A 17379-nucleotide genomic window follows, 5' to 3' on the forward strand; every position below is an offset into this window, starting at 1 on the left:
GCGCCACTCGGGAGACCCAACCCTGTGAAGTTGATCAGAATTTATTTCATCTGTAGCCTAATAAATTGTATGCTTTCCCGAGTTGTAGTGTGAGGACCACACAACATATTGTGTGACTCCAAGTTGATCCCGCCATTTCTCGCCCAATTTTATTCACACAAAAAGATCCCACCTTGTCTAGCGTATTTTGTTTTCTCAACATTTTCTGACAAATGAGCTTTTCCATCAGGCCTGTCGCAACATTTTCTTTATCCGACATGTACTTTACTCGCATGAAATGGTTGGATGGAAACCTGGTTACTGGGAGAAAAAGTTTGGCATTTGCTCAAACCTTTTGAAATAGCCCCAAATCTCATTAAAGTGATTAATGATCATGACCGCCCATTGCATTTTCTTCGGAAAGCAGCCAACTCTGCCCTTTAGAGAAATCCTTACCATTGCTTTTCTTATTTTAGAGTACTATACCCTTATTACAGATATTAGCCTTTAGAAAATCCTATTTCTATAAAAGCAGCCCGAGCATTGTCTGGGGGACTTTAACATTTGTGTAAAGGAATTGGATATGATATGTTCTTATTAAATAGAAACGTCTAATGCGACAATCGTACTTTCTAGCTGGGCTTGGGCTGGCACAGTCTATAGAGAGACTGAGGTTTTTAATCACAGAGAATATATTCAGGGAATGCATTCCCACTTTCAGAGGACTCTTTCCAGCAGTAGTGCAGAAAAGTTACCCGACAGTAACCTCACATACCCTCACTCTAACTTTACCTAAAAAAACACACTAGCCTCTAGCCAGTGTTAAAGGCCACTACCCATTAACAGAAAAGGATGACAGTCATTTAGTGGTTGGAATGAGAACATATTTCCAATGACACTGTAATGACCTGTTTTCCTCCTCACAGACTATTGCCAAAGTTCTTCTGCAGTACAGTGCCATTCTGACCAAGAGCTTCCCCTCCTACTCTGACAAAGAGAAGATTGTAAGTCTTCATATTCTGCCTTACACAACATACAGTGCATTCGGAAAGTATTCAGACCCCTTGACTTTACGTATTTTGTTACATTAGACTTATTCTAAAATTTATTTAATAGTTTTTTTTCTCCCTACATACAATACCCCATAATGTCAAAGAAAAATCAGGTTTTTAGACATTGCACATTTTTGAGTAAGGCTGTAACGTAACAACATTTTGAAAAAGTCCAGGGGTCTGAATACTTTCCTAATGCACTGTATCCTTAGTGTTTTCATTGGAAGTTTCAACCTCTAAATGGTCTCTATCTATCGCTCGCTCTCTTCCCCTTTGTAGCCCTGTGTACTGATGAACAATGTGCAGCAGTTGCGTATCCAGCTGGAGAAGATGTTTGAGTCCATGGGTGCCAAACAGGTAAGCAGCAACACTATGTACGGGGAAAAGATTATAACAAATAGCTATTTGTCACAGATGGGTAAGATGGAATCGGGGTGAACAATGTTCATACTCACTGTGCTCTGGACCACCAGAAACCTCCTGGAGAAGACTACATGCGCATTGTGTCTCTGGGCTCATGCAGCCGGTCGAGCAGCCATTGGTGTTGGCAGGTTTTGATTTAAAGGAGTGAATGATGTGCTACTCTGGCATCACGCCTAGAGAAATGAAGAACATCAACTATTTGCTCTGTGAACACATGGTTCAAATTGCTTTTGTGTGTGACTGTTCTTCATAGACAAGATTATGAACATGTTTGTGTCTTTCCGTACCAGATTGCAAAAGCGGAAGCAATGGTAGGGAGATGGTTCACGTGACTTGGAGAAGTGGATGTGTGCTACTGTAGTATCCTGCCATGTGGAATAAAGCATTAGATCAATAGCAGCTATAAGCCAGTGCTTATTGTGTAGACTACTAGACTGTTACATTACATATGCCCTTGGTGATTCTATTATGTCCCTAGATCAATTTCCTAGAGTGCATAAAGCTATGTGCGGTCTATAGGTTTTCATTACCGTCCCTTCAGTATGTTTAGCATCCCTACTTAAGAGCACAATGTAGTATCTATATGTTAAGTATGTTTAGGACATGCTTTATTCTGAATGATTGTTCCGTTCTTACTGCGTAGTAAGTTAGTTATGTGGTTTGGATGTTGAGCAAAGCAGTTTGTAGTTTGGCCTAGTAATCCCATCGTTTTGGTTTACGCACCCATGGCTGAATTGTAGCACTAGACTTTGACAAAGTGACTTTAAATAGGTGTTTCCTTCGCTGCTTAAGATTGACGAGCAGGTGGATGATGATGAGGAAGAAGAGGACGAGAAGGTGGGTGTTCGTTCACTTTTGGTCAGAGGCTGTTTGATAGTTGCCAAAGTGTTGTAGATCCTGTTGCATATTAAGTATTGTCCAACTCACCTTCCCCCTGACTAGCAGGTCACAACTGAGGATGAGAGAAAGACTCTGGTGGGTATTTATCATTAGACGACTGTAGGATAGAGTTCACCCTCTATAGAGCCTTTAGGAACCCCCATAGTAAAACCATAGACAAGTCAACTACTGGAGCTAGATTTCTCAAATGATAGTTCCCTGTGGCCAATTAGATGAGTCTTTAGTCTTTTCAGGGTATGGAAGTGTAATGGTAAGAACTTCAGATTATTGGGGCTGTGAAAGTGTGAAATACATGGAATAAGCTAGTATCCAGAATTGGTGTTTATTCACTGCTGATGAATGGCATTTGTCTTGTGGTTGGGTTTTTCTAAGGTAAGACAATCAGTGTTCATCTAATGAATGTAGAGAGTGGAACTCTAATCTGAGCTGCGTTTTCAAAGAAGCACAACTCTGGGGTTGTGTGAAGCTGTGATGTTGTCGTCAAAGCTCTGCGTCGTGCTGTGAGGAGATGAACTTGAAAGGCGGACTGTTCTGGGCTCCTGTAGAGGAGGAGGGAGATGTGGGAGGGAAGGAGTGATTAGGAATGGCATTATCTCAGATGAAGCTGAGTAGGAAGAGTTCACAGGAACTTCACAGTACATGCTGACTCACGCTCTCCTGCCTGTCAACACAAATTAGACACTTAAAAGACACACTGTTGAAGTTTCATTGTCAACAAGCACCAATTTAAAAATTAAAATTAAAAAATTCTGTTATGTTTATTTTGACAGTCAGAAATACTATAAACTACAGTATCTTCAAAATTGTACAATATAATGGAATGGTCATAAACCGTTGACTGATAATGAACATTCTGCTGTTACGACATGTCTTTTTATCTGTGTCCTGGAAAGCCTTCACACAGGTCTTCATTATAATCACTCAGACCTTCAAACTGTGGTGCTGACTTCATGCAGTTAGCAGGAATAAAAGAAACTTGGGCATTTTCCCCTTCTTTTCCCCCCCTAGGGCAACATGGGCAAAATGATAGAATGGCGGCAGGTGGGTGTAAGACGAGGACATTATGTATGTGCATGTATGGACTTTCTGTACATGGATATACATATATAATATATTGTTTTTGAACCTCAAATAGAAAACTGACGACCCCTTTTCCGTACAGTGCATTCGGAAAGTATTCAGACCCCTTGACTTTTTCCACATTTTGTTACGCTACAACCTTATTCTAAAATTGATTTAAATTTTATTTTTTTCCCTCATCACTCAGTACACAGTACCTTATAATGACAAAGCAAAAACAGTTTTGTTTTTACATTTTTGCAAATGTTAAATAAAAATAAATAAAAAAAACTGATCATATTTACATAAGTATTCAGACCCTTTTATCAGTACTTTGTTGAAGCACTTTTGGCAGCGATTACAGCCCTGAGTCTTGGGTATGACACTACAAGCTTGGCACACCTGTATTTGGTGGGTTTCTCCCATTATTTTCTGCAGATCCTCTCAAGCTCTGTAAGGTTGGATGGGGAGCATCGCTGCACAGCTATTTTCAGGTCTCTCCAGAGATGTTTGACTGGGTCAAGTCCGGGCTCTGGCAGGGCCACTCAAGGACATTCAGAGACTTGTCCCGGCTGTGTGCTTAGGGTCGTTGTCGTGTTGGAAGGTGAACATTTGCCCCAGTCTGAGGTCCTGAGTGCTCTGGAGCAGATATTCAGCAAGGATCTCTCTCTGTACTTTGCTCTGTTCAGCTTTCTCTCAATCCTGACTAGTTTCCCAGTCCCTGCTACTGAAAAACATTGCCACAGCATGATGCTGCCACCATCATGCTTCACCGTAGGGATAGTGTCAGTTTTCCTCCAGACTTGGCATTCAGGCCAAAGAGTTCAATCTTGGTTCCATCAGACCAGAGAATCTTGTTTCTCATGGTCTGAGTCTTTAGGTGCCTTTTGGCAAACTCCAAGCGGGCTGTCATGTGCCTTTTACTGAGGAGTGGTTTCCTTCTGGCCACTCTACCATACAGGCCTGATTGGTGGACTGCTGCAGAGATGGTTGTCCTTCTTTGAGGTTCTCCCATATCCACAGAGGAACTCTGGAGCTGTCAGTGACCATCAGGTTTTTAGTCACCTCCCTGAAGAAGGCCCTTCTCCCCCGATTGCTCAGTTTGGCTGGGCAGCGAGCTATAGGACTAGTCTTGGTGGTTCCAAACTACTTACATTTAAGAATGATGGATGCCACTGTTTTCTTGGGGATCTTTAATGCTTTGCACAAATTTCTAAAAACCTGTTTTTGCTTTGTCGTTATGGTGTATTGAGTGTAGATTGCTGAGGAAATTGTTTATTTAAACAATTTTAGAATAAGGTTGTAACATATCAAAATGTGGAAAAGGGGAAGGGGTCTGAATACTTCCCGAATGCACTGTAAAAACAGAACATGATACTGTACTGTCTGATACTGCTGTCATTGTTGACATGGTCGGCTGGTGTAACTTGTAAACCGACTCAGTGTATCAATCATTTCTCTGAGGGTTTATCAACCATTCTGCCTCTGGCTGGAGGTTCACAGTATGTTTTGTGTTCTGTCTCACTCCAACCCTTCAGGAAAGTGTGGAGGAGGAGGTGGTTGAGGAGGAGCAGGTTGAGGTTTGTTGGTGTAGTAGAGGTTGTGTCAGTGACACACTCACTGATATCGTCATGGTCACATATAGTCATTCCCACTCACTGCCCCTCTCTCCACTCACGTAGTGGTGGTCACACTCGCATTCGCCACGTCATTGTGCCTTCTCATGGTGGGAATGGACACCACCATCGTTACCCGGGTGACTTTGATCTTGTTGGGTTTTTCACTGGTCATCTGTTTGGTGCAACACTCTTCCCCTATATGACTACGGTACTGTTGTCCCTTACCTGTTGGCTAAATCCAAGTGCAGCTGTCTTGCGCTCCATTACACAGACATCTCGTTCCCACAACTTCATTTACTTTCAGACTACTACGCAGTTTAATGATTTAGTTCTTTTCCCTTTTCTTTTGTTTTCAATAGACTGACAAAGAGAAGGTGGGTTCATTACAAACAAGTGTTGCATACATACAGTCCTACAGTATGTATGCAAAGGTTTACTGTACCTCTTTTAACAATTTTGTCTTGGTTAAGTTTGTTATCCTAAATCTTCTCCTGCTGTTAGTACTAGTTGGGTCTGTTGCTGGTCCGTACTTTATTGCAACAAAAGACACATTTGACTTTCTTTTTTTAAAAATTGTACGTCTCTCAAAGATGGATGCACCCCCAGAGGAAAAGGTGGGTTAGTTTGTGCCTTTATCCCTGGGTTGTATAGTTGAGCGGTAGCTATGCTGCTCACAAAAATGTCACTGGTTCATTGGTCAACACATTTCCCAATTGGTACAATATTATTTTATAGCACCATCAGATATTTGCCATGTATTTCTAGTTTTTACCTCTATACTAGCTCTTGATAAAAGACAGCAATAAATACGGTCATCTCCTTTTTTTCCCCCCTCCCACTCTCTGATAGCCTGAAAAGAAAGACGAGGAGAAGGTGAGTGTAGTAAGGATGTGACATCATCAGTGCCCATCTCCACTAACACTGTATCACTCTCACTAACTGTCACTTACTCAGCAGTATACACACGTACAGGAGGCTCATGAAAAACATACTCAATCTCTCCCTATAGCCCCTGTAAGCCTTCCTCGTATCCACTGGTGCAGAACTCCTTCAGTAGTCTCCCCTACAGCTGTCCTATACTCTTGTCTGCAATCTAGACATGTAGTCTAGTCCCTGGCAGTCCATGTATCAGCTGGCCTATTGAAGCATTAGCTTAATGGGCCACATCATGTTGTCATCTGTCTGGCTGTGGTTGCTTTAGGCCTCTGTGAGATGGTTTCTGTCAGACTGATGCTGTGGTTGTAGATACGGGACACATTGTGACCCCTGGTGGTCCTCCAATAGAATATACTTCTGAGTCAATGAATCTCCTGTCATATTAAACCGCCATTTTCTTTCATCTGCTGTCTTTGAAGGTGGTGATTATTACCGACAAAAAGGTGGGTTAGTCTACAGGAGTGTTGGCTCTAATAACAATGACTGTAACTAACTGGAAGAGAAGTAGCAGTGACATTGCAGGGAATCTCGCTACTTCAGTCAAACATTTTTCACAGTTTCTCTGAAAATGATGTTTGAGTGACCATTGCCTTTTCTTGCCATGCTCGTTCATCTACTGGCAAAAAGCAGAATAACATGTTTTCTCCATTGCTGCTGAATTATTGTGTGTGCTCTACTTTGGCTTGCAATTCGCATACTTTACAGTATGTGTATTATCTGGCATCAAAGGGAATTATGTTGCTGTTTTCCCCCATATCTATGGTTTATGAGAATCATGCTTAACTGTTTTACAAAAACAATTCTGTACCCAGTACTTCTGTACTTATTACACTGTCCCTGTGTGCTTCGCTGCACCTGTCTGACTATCTGTGTGTCTGCCTGTTTGTTTGCAGCTGGACACCGAAGCCAGTGACCTCCTGAATGAGCTTCAGGTCAAGCTGAACAATGTGCTGGATGAGCTGAGTACCACATTTGGAAACAGGTACACGCATGCTCCCACACAGTCCCAGGATTCCAACGTGTACACTCTCCCCATACTATGTCACTCATAATGTTTCTACTGTGGACTCATACACACAGCTTCAGTCTGTAGTATATGGAGTCCATTTTGGCTCTGAACCCTAAAACCTGTGGCTCCTTTCTCTCCTGTAGTTTCCAGGTTTGTATTGATGACTGTATGAGACAGATGGCCTCTCTGCTGTACCAGATCAAGGGCCCAGTCAACGCCAACAGCCGCAACATGGTGGAGGCCGACTCGGACAACGTGCTACGGCCACTTATGGACTTCCTGGATTCAAAGTGAGTGGATCCCTCCTGCTTTTCTATTGGCTGCTGATTTGTTGGTACCCATTTTGGTGCGTTCCCTCAGAAGTCAGTTGTTTTTGTCAGTATGTTGTGCCATGTTGCGTGATTGTGTATTTGTTGATTTGCTGTATGTGTTGTCTCATTAAACGTCCGTGTGTGTCTATGCAGGTTAACTCTGTTTGCCACAGCGTGTGAGAAGACTGTTCTAAAGCGGGTTCTGAAAGAGCTGTGGAGGATTGTGATGAGCAGCCTGGAGAAGACCATCGTCCTGCCCCAAGGAAACGACACCTTCGTAAGGCCTAACACCCTCCTAACATTTACCTTCAAACCTGGCCCTTTTCCTCACGAGACTCTACTCCAAACACACCGTCACCTAATGTTGTGTATTCCTCTCCTCAGGGGGCTCAGATCCTGTCTGCAGCCAAGGAACTGGGGCAGCTCTCGAAGCTTAAAGATCACATGGCAGGAGAGGCCAAAAGCCTGACACCTAAACAGTGTGCTGTCATGGATATAGCACTGGACACAATCAAAGTTTGTCTTTGAGTTTATAGGCAAACATACACCTGTGGTAAAGTTACTACTTAGATGATGAGGGGACTGTGTTGCTGATCCTTTAATTACAGGCCTCATTCATTGTATATTAGGGAATCAAACCTTCTCCCTCTTCATCTCTCTCTCTCTCACTCACTCTCACTCGTCTGCAGCAATACTTCCATGCAGGAGGGAACGGTCTGAAGAAGGCGTTCCTGGAGAAGAGTCCTGAGTTGACCTCACTACGCCACGCTCTGTCCCTTTACACACAGACCACAGACACGCTCATCAAGACCTTCGTCACAACACAACACACACAAGGTGAGGCAGTACACACACACACACACACACACACACACACACACACACACACACACACACACACACACACACACACACACACACACAATAGCATCAGTCTGCTTCCCATTGTGTCTAACTAAATACATTAGTCATAAAATAAGACCTTTGCTTCTCCCCTGCTTTGCCACCAGGGGTCACCAGAGGCTCCAGTGCTCCCTCTTGAGTACTGTTCTATTTAGTATTGGGCTTGAAGTTGATCTATCAGCTAAATACTGTGCCTCTGTTACATACCTAGAAACAAACTTTCACTGGCTCTGTGACTGTTCTGTGTGTGCTGTGATTTGTCTAACTCTAAAATGACTCACTGCTGCCATTTGACACTGTTTGCTTATTTGTCTTCTTTCTTGGGATCTTTTCTGCTGCCTCCTCACCAGTGCACAATGGGAAGGGTATTAGGTTAACTCCCAACGAAAAAATACAACCCTCCAGGGGTAGGTGGTGCCATTAATGGATAGCATGTGCTAACAACACCGGTCTCCTTTACTCTGTACATAAACCCCCTCCCATCTGCCCCTGTGGGTGAGTTTGCCCCAAACACCAACGTTGACTGCTCCTCCTCCTGGTTGTATGACCCTACCCATACCCTCTCCTCCTCCTCCCTAAAGGATACTACTGGTATCTATAATCACACTGACCACCACTGGAAGATAATGTCTTGTGTTTCCATTTGTGTGCGCTAGGGTCAGGAGTGGACAAGCCGGTGGGAGAGATATCCATTCAGATCGACCTATTCACCCACCCTGGTACTGGGGAGCACAAAGTCACTGTCAAAGGTTTGTGTATTTGTGGAGTTAAGGAAAACAATTACTCCAATAAACACTTTTCTCGCTGTCTCCCCATCCCAACAAACAAACTCATCTCCTTCCTCGTTGTACCAGTGGTGGGAGCCAATGATCTGAAGTGGCAGACGTCTGGGATGTTCCGGCCCTTTGTGGAGATCACCATGATTGGACCCCACCTCAGTGACAAGAAGCGCAAGTTCCAATCCAAGTCCAAGAACAACAGCTGGGCGCCCAAGTTCAACGAGACCTTCCACTTGTGAGTCCAGAGCCAAGCAATAGTACAGTAGCCTGTTGCCTAAAATTATCAATGTGTACTCCCTTGAAATAGCCATTGCTCATTGTAAAAAAAATGTAAGTGTAAAAAATGATCTCCCTCCCCTCTTCCATGTCTCCTCAGTATCCTGGGTAATGAGGATGGCTTTGAGTGCTACGAACTGCAGATGTGTGTGAAGGACTACTGTTTTGGCCGTGCTGATCGGGTGGTGGGCATGGCTGTGATGCAGCTGCGGGATGTGGCAGAGAAGGGCAGTGTGGCGTGCTGGTGCCCCCTAGGTCAGCGGGTCACCATGGACGAGACCGGCCTCACCGCCATGCGCATCCTCTCCCAGCGCTCCAACGACGAGGTGGCCAAGGAGTTCGTCAAGCTCAAGTCTGAGTTACGCTCTGAGGAGGAGGGCAGATGAGGTCTCCCTGAAGGAGGGGAGGGGTGTGAAGGGCCTCTAGTAAAGTGGGAAGTAATAGGAGCACATTGACTACTACTACTTTAGACTAATAATGTCCCCTGGCTGCTACTGGCTGTTTGATGGACACTGGTTCACCATCACACTGTCACTCACTGTGTTTTTCTCAGACTCCACCTTTTGTGTCCCTCACTCACCATCTCCTACACATACGTAGTTAGTTTCTCTCTCACTCAATGGTTATTAGGCACAATCTCACACGATATTGTACTTATGTTGGTTCGCCAGTCTGGCACTATGGACATGCCATGGGCGCTATATGCCAATCAATTCCTGCCAGCCTGTATGTACTTCAGTACAGGGTGTCCCCCTCACCCCACAATCCCCCTCAGTGTTCATGTGCAATACCCCCCAACTGTGGCCATATGTTTGATGCCTTACACTTTAGAAGCTGTGAATGTGTGAAGTTCAGACACAAAACTGTAACTGTAGTAGAAAGCTGTTTATCTTCCTCAATCTCTCTTTAGTGTTCTTCAGGATCCATGTTCATCTCATTGATGCCACTATTAGGGTCCAAATGCAGGATGTCATTGTTGGTGTTTTTGTTTTGAAGTAGATTCACCTGGTTTCTATCGTTTGGACTTCTACCGCATGTCAAGTACCCTACTCCTAAATATAGTGTACAAATCCACCGTTTTTCCCTGTAGAAAAGTGAAGTGTTTTTTTTTTTGTATTGAAATTAGTGCCGTGTGGTGGTTCTGAAGTGAGTTTTATGTTTGTCTTCCCCCCCCTATTTTTGGACATGAGGTACTGTAACGGCAACAGCACTCAATGTAAAGGGTTTGTAAGTTGTGTGCCTTGTCAAGTATTGGGCTCCTATTCATAACCCATTAGTCCCATACAGTGTTAACAATGCACTTTGAATAAGAATTACTTTAATACTTTTTAGTCTAAATTGTCAAATGTTCTTAACACAAGGGCTGCCTTCTATCCAGAGAAACTTCCTTTTAAGGATAGAGGGGTGAGCACTTTTTAATATGGACTATTGTTTCGTACATCAAAAACGGCAATGGTGTATGTAGGGCCCTGTCTTGAACTTAGTAATCACTGCTAAATAACCCTGTTGAATACAACATTTTACAAACATTTGGCTAATGTGGCCAACCCTCAATGACAGCCATTTTGTTTATAGTTTTTATGTATTTATTCCATATGTATACTCTGGTCTACTTTGCAAACAGAGGGCTGCTAGATGCAGTTTGAGTATAGTTTTCAAAGTGGTTTTGAATTTCTTTTTACTGCAGTTTTCTAGCAGGACCCTACAGATACTAACTGGACCTAGAGGGTATTTTGGGATCAGAGGAGTTTAAATGATTTTAATCTCAGATGAGGGAAAGGCTAGCCTCGTATGGTTCGTAACGAGGCTAGGAAAAGGCAGTCCAAGCTCTCGGTTTGCAAATATTTTCCAGCTATGTTTCCTTGTATCTCTGAGTGGCCTTACATTGGTGATAATAGAAGATTTCTATATACATGTTTTTACCCCCCATTTTCTGTGTATTTCTTTTGTCTCACAACGATAGAGGGTTGGTCAATTTGACCTAAATCAACCGTATCAGACTGATATTGTCAATGTGATTTTCCTTATTGCTGTTACTTTATTTTTGTTTTTAATTGTATTGGAGGATTTATATTTGTTTAGATGTATTCATTTTCTTAGATATAGTATTTATATTTTTGTTTTCCATTTTGATCCCTCTTAAATGTTGGAGTGATGTTCAGTACGGTATCATGAATCTATTGGATCTACAGTATACAGTAAGGGGTAATGCATGCCTGTCATATCCCTGATAGAAACGAGGAGAATGTTTTGCTATTTGTCAAGTAACACTGCCGTTGTCCATACAATAATAGTCAGTTTGATGTTCACACAAAGAAGAAAACTGCAACATCACACACTGTTAAAGCTATATCTGGGCTTTATATGCAGTATCTACAGTACCAATGGGAATACATCTTTTTGGCTGTTGATTTAGGGGAAAATGTCTACTTCTAAGGAGGGCATTGCCACTAACATACATGTTCCTTGTGCCAAGCTGTGCAAGTGTTCACTTTTTATCGTTTCATTTCCATTTTTTTAATACATATTTTTTAAATCTTGTGAAGCATTGCACTATAATTAAATCACTACAATAGTTAGCACGTGTTGTATGTCCGAGTAACTGGACTTTTGTGAAGTTTCATTTGTATTTTTGCAACTGGAAAAATCATGGTATTGATCATTAAAATGTGTACATTACAATTTATTAAATTTGTATAAAGTATTTATGAAATAGCTATTGATGTGTCTGGCTAATTATTAGGGGTTCACAGCGAACTCGCATAGATTGGTTACTTTTGTTTTGAATTTGGCACACAGATACTACAGGCCAACTACCGATTGGTCTATAGGTGGCACTGTTATAAGCAGTCTCACTTAAACCCTCATATCCAGCGGCCCGTTTGACCTAAACACTTGAAACCTTGTTTGTAGGTGTCTTTCTAAAAAAAACTATGTAGGTGTCTTTCCTCATCCTGAACATATTCTCCTCAACGATCCATAATGTCCATCAGGATAGATTTTCCTCCATCTTGGACATGTTTTATTTATTTTTTACTTTTGAAAGACGTATTCTCATGAACCATACACTCTATCAAAAAAAAACTACAAAAACACCAAATGCAGTATGTAGGCCCATGGGACATCTCTTAGATGATCTCAAATGAAGTTAAGGGATTGGTTAAGAGATGACTGATAAATCAGGAAATCTGATTTTACTTTACCATTTAAATCCACTAGAAAATGTCCCATCAACTCAACTGTTTAGGGTCATCACAGACATTACCATGATGAACCGTGTTAAGTTTGGCATTCATCTTCAAAAATAAGGAACCTTTACAATCAAATTTGACTGTGAAACTAATGCTTTTAAATATTCATAAAAATCCCTGACTAAATTTGGAATGTAGGACCATGGTACTTCTCCAAACTTTTCTCAAACTAAGGGATTGGTCAAAAGATGGCTGAGTTATTGACAAATCTGATTTGTGTCCGTTTAAACCACTAAATCCACTTCCACAGTGACCTATCAACTTGAAATGTGTCATCGCTATCATGGCCGTCCCTAAGATGAACCACACTGAATTTCTTGTTGGTTTCTCAAAAAACATGGAAACTATTAACTAATTATTTTCATATTTAACGCAAATGCTCAAAATCATCTCATGAACCAGATTCACTCCAGATTTTGTGTATATAGACTCATTACATCAGTCGCTTAATGGTTTTGAGATTTTTTTTTTTGCTGCATTCAAATACTGTATGGATGGACAGTACCTATAGATGCACGTTAGCACTTATGCTGATGCAAAAAATACTTAATCTTCTCATGAACCATAAATCATATTGACTCCAGATTTTGTTATGAAGACTCAATGAATTAGCCTCTAATGAATTTGAGAATAATCAGCCACACTACACTACTAGATGGCACCATATCAAACCAGGGCTATAAGAACTGAGCCGATGGATAAATTTGGTGTGAAGCACCTTCCTAATATTGAGTTGCACCCCCTTTTGCCCTCAGAACAGCCTCAATTCGTTGTGGCATGGACTCTACAAGGTGTCGAAAGCGTTCCACAGGGATGCTGGCTCATGTTGACTCCAATGCTCCAACTTGTCACGTTGGCTGGATGTCCTTTGTGTGGTGGACCATTCTTGATGCACATGGGAAAATATTGTGTGAATAACCCAGCAGTGGTGACACACTCAAACCTGTGCGCCTGGCACCTACTACCATATCCTGTTCAAAGGCACTTAAATATGTGGTCTTGCCCATTCACCCTCTGAATGTCAATTGTTTTATGGATTAAAAATCCTTTAACCTGTCTCCCCCCCCCTTCAATAAGGGATCATAGACTGACCAGGTGAAAGCTATGTCATGGAAAGAGCATTAGTTAGTTCCTAATGTTTTGTACACTCAGTGTTCTGGAAGTATTCAGACCCCTTGACTTTTTCCACATTTTGTTAGGTTACAGCCTTCTGAAATTGACTCAATTGGTTTTTCCTCATCAATCTACACACCCCATAATGACTAAGGCAAAAACTGTTTTTTTTCTAAATGTTTGCTCATTTATAAAAAAAATGAAATATCACATTTACACAGGTATTCAGACCCTTTACTCAGTACTTTGAAGCACATCTGGCAGCGATTACAGGCTTCAGTTATCTTTGGTATGACGCTACAAGCTTGGCACCCCTGTATTTGGAGAGTTTCTCACATTATTCTTTGCAGATCCTCCCAAGCTCTGTCAGGTTGGATCAGGAGCATTGCTGCACAGCTGTTTTTTAGGTCTCTCCAGGGTTCAAGTCCGGCCTCTGAGTGGGCCACTCAAGGACATTCAGAAGCTTGTCCTGAAGCCCCTCCTGCGTTGTCTTGGCTGTGTGCATAGCTATTTTTAGTCCCACCCTTCAGCTCTCCTCAATGCCATCCATCTACCGTTTAAGTCAGAAGTTTACATACACCTTAGCCAAATACATTTAAACTTAGTTTTTCACAATTCTTCACATTTAATACTAGTAAAAATTCCGGTTTTATGTCAGTTAGGATCACCACTTTATTTTAATAATGTGAAATGTCAGAATAATAGTAGAGTGATTTACTTCAGCTTTAATTTCTTTCATCACATTCCCAGTGGGTCAGAAGTTTACATACACTCAATTAGTATTTAGTAGCATTGCCTTTAAATTGTTGAACTTGGGTCAAACGTTCAGGTAGCCTTCCACAAGCGTACCACAATAAGTTGGGTGAATTTTGGCCCATTCCTCCTGACAGAGCTGGTGTAACTGAGTCAGGTTTGTTGGCCTCCTTGCTCGCACATGCTTTGTCAGTTCTGCCCACACATTTTCTATAGGATTGCGTTCAGGGCTTTGTGATGGCCACTCCAATACCTTGACTTTGTTGTCCTTAAGCCATTTTACCACAACTTTGGAAGTATGCTTGGGGTCATTGTCCATTTGGAAGACCCATTTGCGACCAAGCTTTAACTTCCTCACTGATGTCTTGAGATGTTGCTTCAATATATCCACATTTTCCCCTCATGATGCCATCGATTTTGTGAAGTGCACCAGTCTCTCCTGCAGCAAAGCACCCCCACAACATGATGCTGCCACCCCCGTGCTTCATGGTTGGGATGGTGTTTTTCGGCTCCTCCTTTTTCCTCCAAACCTAACGATGGTCATTATGGTCAAACAGTTCCATTTTTGTTTCATCAGACCAGAGGACATTTCTCCAAAAAAGTGAGATTTTTGTCCCCATGTGCAGTTGCAAACCGTAGTCTGTCTTTTTATAGCGGTTTTGGAGCAGTGGCTTCTTCCTTGCTGAGCAGCCTTCCATGTTATGTTGGTATAGGACTTGTTTTACTGTGGATATAGATAGTTTTGTACTTGTTTCCTACAGCATCTTCACAAGGTCCTTTGCTGCAGTTCGGGGATTGATTTACACTTTTTTGCACCAAAGTACGTTCATCTCTAGGAGACAGAACGGTCTCCTTCCTGAGCGGTATGATGGCTGCATGGTCCCATAGTGTTTATACCTTCAGGCATTTGGAAATTGCTCCCAAGGATGAACTAGACGTGGCGGTCTACAATTTTTTTTCTGAGGTCTTTCTGAGGCTGATTTCTTTTGATTTTCCCATGATGTGAAGCGAAGAGGCATTGAGTTTGAAGGTAGGCCTTGAAATACATCCACAGGTACACCTCCAATTGACTCAAATTATGTCAATTAGCCTATCAGAAGTTTCTGAAACCATTACATTTTCTGGAATTTTCCAAGCTGTTTAGAGGCACAGTCAACTTGGTGTATGTAAACAGTGAATTATGAAATAATCTGTAAACAATTGTTGGAAAAATGACTTGTGTCATGCACAAAGCAGATGTCCTAACCAACTTGCCAAAACCTATAGTTTGTTAACAAGACATTTGTGGAGGTTTAATGACTCCAACCTGAGTGCATGTACTTACTTACGACTTCAACTGTATCTCTGAAAACCATCCTGTTATGATTTCTATTTCCCATATATTTTTCAACTGTGCTGTGATGTTTCACAAAAGTTCTGAACCTTTCTATCTCATAGTTTCTACAGATTGTAAATTAAAGACTTTTTTAAAATTCTGAAAGTATTATTGATTGAATTACTTTTAAAATCACCCAACAGTGCTATTGCAGAGTTAGCTCCAGGGGAATGTTGCAGTTCTTCAGCCATTCCTGAACCTGTGACCCAAAACAAGCAACATATGGACCGTACCAAAACAAATGATCTAATGAGTCTTTTCGCAGATAAATCTGCAGAGCTGGCATGGTTGTGGCCCCCATACATACAACATTCTATATATTGCAAGTGTTGGAAAACTCTACTGCAAGTGTTGGATCCGGCATTGTTTCGTGTGCCATGGAATCGGTACATTGAATATCTCTATCCAAGTATTTTGCAATCTGTTTAGCACAGCTGTCTATTTTTTGGTCCTTTAATAAACTAGTATGACTGTCTTTAATGCAGGGCCGACAGACAAGTTCCCTTACTTCTTCCACTTGCCTCTACCAATTTTGTGGTAATGCTGCAATTAGTTGGTTGTAATTTTGAGTAGAGCAGACAATTCCATATAGTGTGTCAACTTTTACCCCCTTTTTCACCCCAGTTTTGTGATATCCAATTGGTAGTTAGTCTTGTCCCATCGCTGCAACTCCCATACGGACTCGGGAGAGGCAAGGGTCATGAGCCATGCCTCCTCCGAAACACGACCCTGCCAAGCCGCACAGCTTCTTGACTCACTGAACTTGGAAGCCAGCCGCACAAATGTGTCGGAGGAAACACCGTCCAACTAGCGACCAAAGTCAGCTTGCAGGTGCCCGCCACAAGCAGTCGCTAGAACGCGATGGGACAAGGAAATCCTAGCCGGACAAACCCTCCCCTAACCCAGATGACGCTGAGCCAATTGTGCACCGCCTCATGGGTCTCCCGGTCACAGCATTCTGTGACACAGCCTGGGATTGAACCTTAGACTGCTGCGCCACTCGGGAGGACCAGATTATATCATTTTTTGTTTAAAAAAATATATTTATATATACACTGCTCAAAAAAATAAAGGGAACACTAAAATAACACATCCTATATCTGAATGAATGAAATATTCTTATTAAATACTTTTTTCTTTACATAGTTGAATGTGCTGACAACAAAATCACACAAACATTATCAATGGAATTCAAATTTATCAACCCATGGAGGTCTGGATTTGGAGTCACACTCAAAATTAAAGTGGAAAACCACACTACAGGCTGATCCAACTTTGATGTAATGTCCTTAAAACAAGTCAAAATGAGGCTCAGTAGTCTGTATGACCTCCCTACAACGCCTGGGCATGCTCCTGATGAGGTGGCGGATGGTCTCCTGAGGGATCTCCTCCCAGACCTGGAGTAAAGCATCCATGGATGGATGGAGCGAGACATGATGTCCCAGATGTGCTCAATTGGATTCAGGTCTGGGAAACGGGCGGGCCAGTCCATAGCATCAATGCCTTCCTCTTGCAGGAACTGCTGACACACTCCAGCCACATGAGGTCAAGCATTGTCTTGCATTAGGAGGAACCCAGGGCCAACCGCACCAGCATATGGTCTCACAAGGGGTCTGAGGATCTCATCTCGGTACCTAATGG

The 17379-nt window shown here is 42.2% G+C and overlaps 1 protein-coding gene across 4 annotated transcripts in view; it reads left to right on the forward strand.

Moving 5' to 3' along the window:
- unc13bb (unc-13 homolog Bb (C. elegans)) overlaps window positions 1–11965 on the forward strand; it is a 49074-nt gene extending 37109 nt beyond the window's left edge. For 2 of the 4 annotated variants that reach the window (XM_036977345.1, XM_036977346.1), the window contains 11 exons: window positions 906–983; window positions 1311–1388; window positions 6862–6950; window positions 7121–7267; window positions 7442–7565; window positions 7673–7804; window positions 7978–8125; window positions 8542–8598; window positions 8848–8940; window positions 9046–9205; window positions 9347–11965. In XM_036977345.1, coding sequence (XP_036833240.1) covers window positions 906–983; window positions 1311–1388; window positions 6862–6950; window positions 7121–7267; window positions 7442–7565; window positions 7673–7804; window positions 7978–8125; window positions 8542–8598; window positions 8848–8940; window positions 9046–9205; window positions 9347–9632 — 1392 coding nt within the window. In that variant the 3' untranslated portion in view covers window positions 9633–11965. Of the gene's footprint in view, window positions 1–905; window positions 984–1310; window positions 1389–4951; window positions 4994–5881; window positions 5906–6861; window positions 6951–7120; window positions 7268–7441; window positions 7566–7672; window positions 7805–7977; window positions 8126–8541; window positions 8599–8847; window positions 8941–9045; window positions 9206–9346 lie in introns of all 4 variants that reach the window. The other 2 variants (XM_036977344.1, XM_036977347.1) reach the window with 2 other exon arrangements.
- Window positions 11966–17379: the final 5414 nt, after the last annotated feature.

Source organism: Oncorhynchus mykiss, chromosome 5 (genome assembly GCF_013265735.2).
Source record: "Oncorhynchus mykiss isolate Arlee chromosome 5, USDA_OmykA_1.1, whole genome shotgun sequence".
In the NCBI taxonomy this organism is placed as follows: Eukaryota; Metazoa; Chordata; class Actinopteri; order Salmoniformes; family Salmonidae; genus Oncorhynchus; species Oncorhynchus mykiss.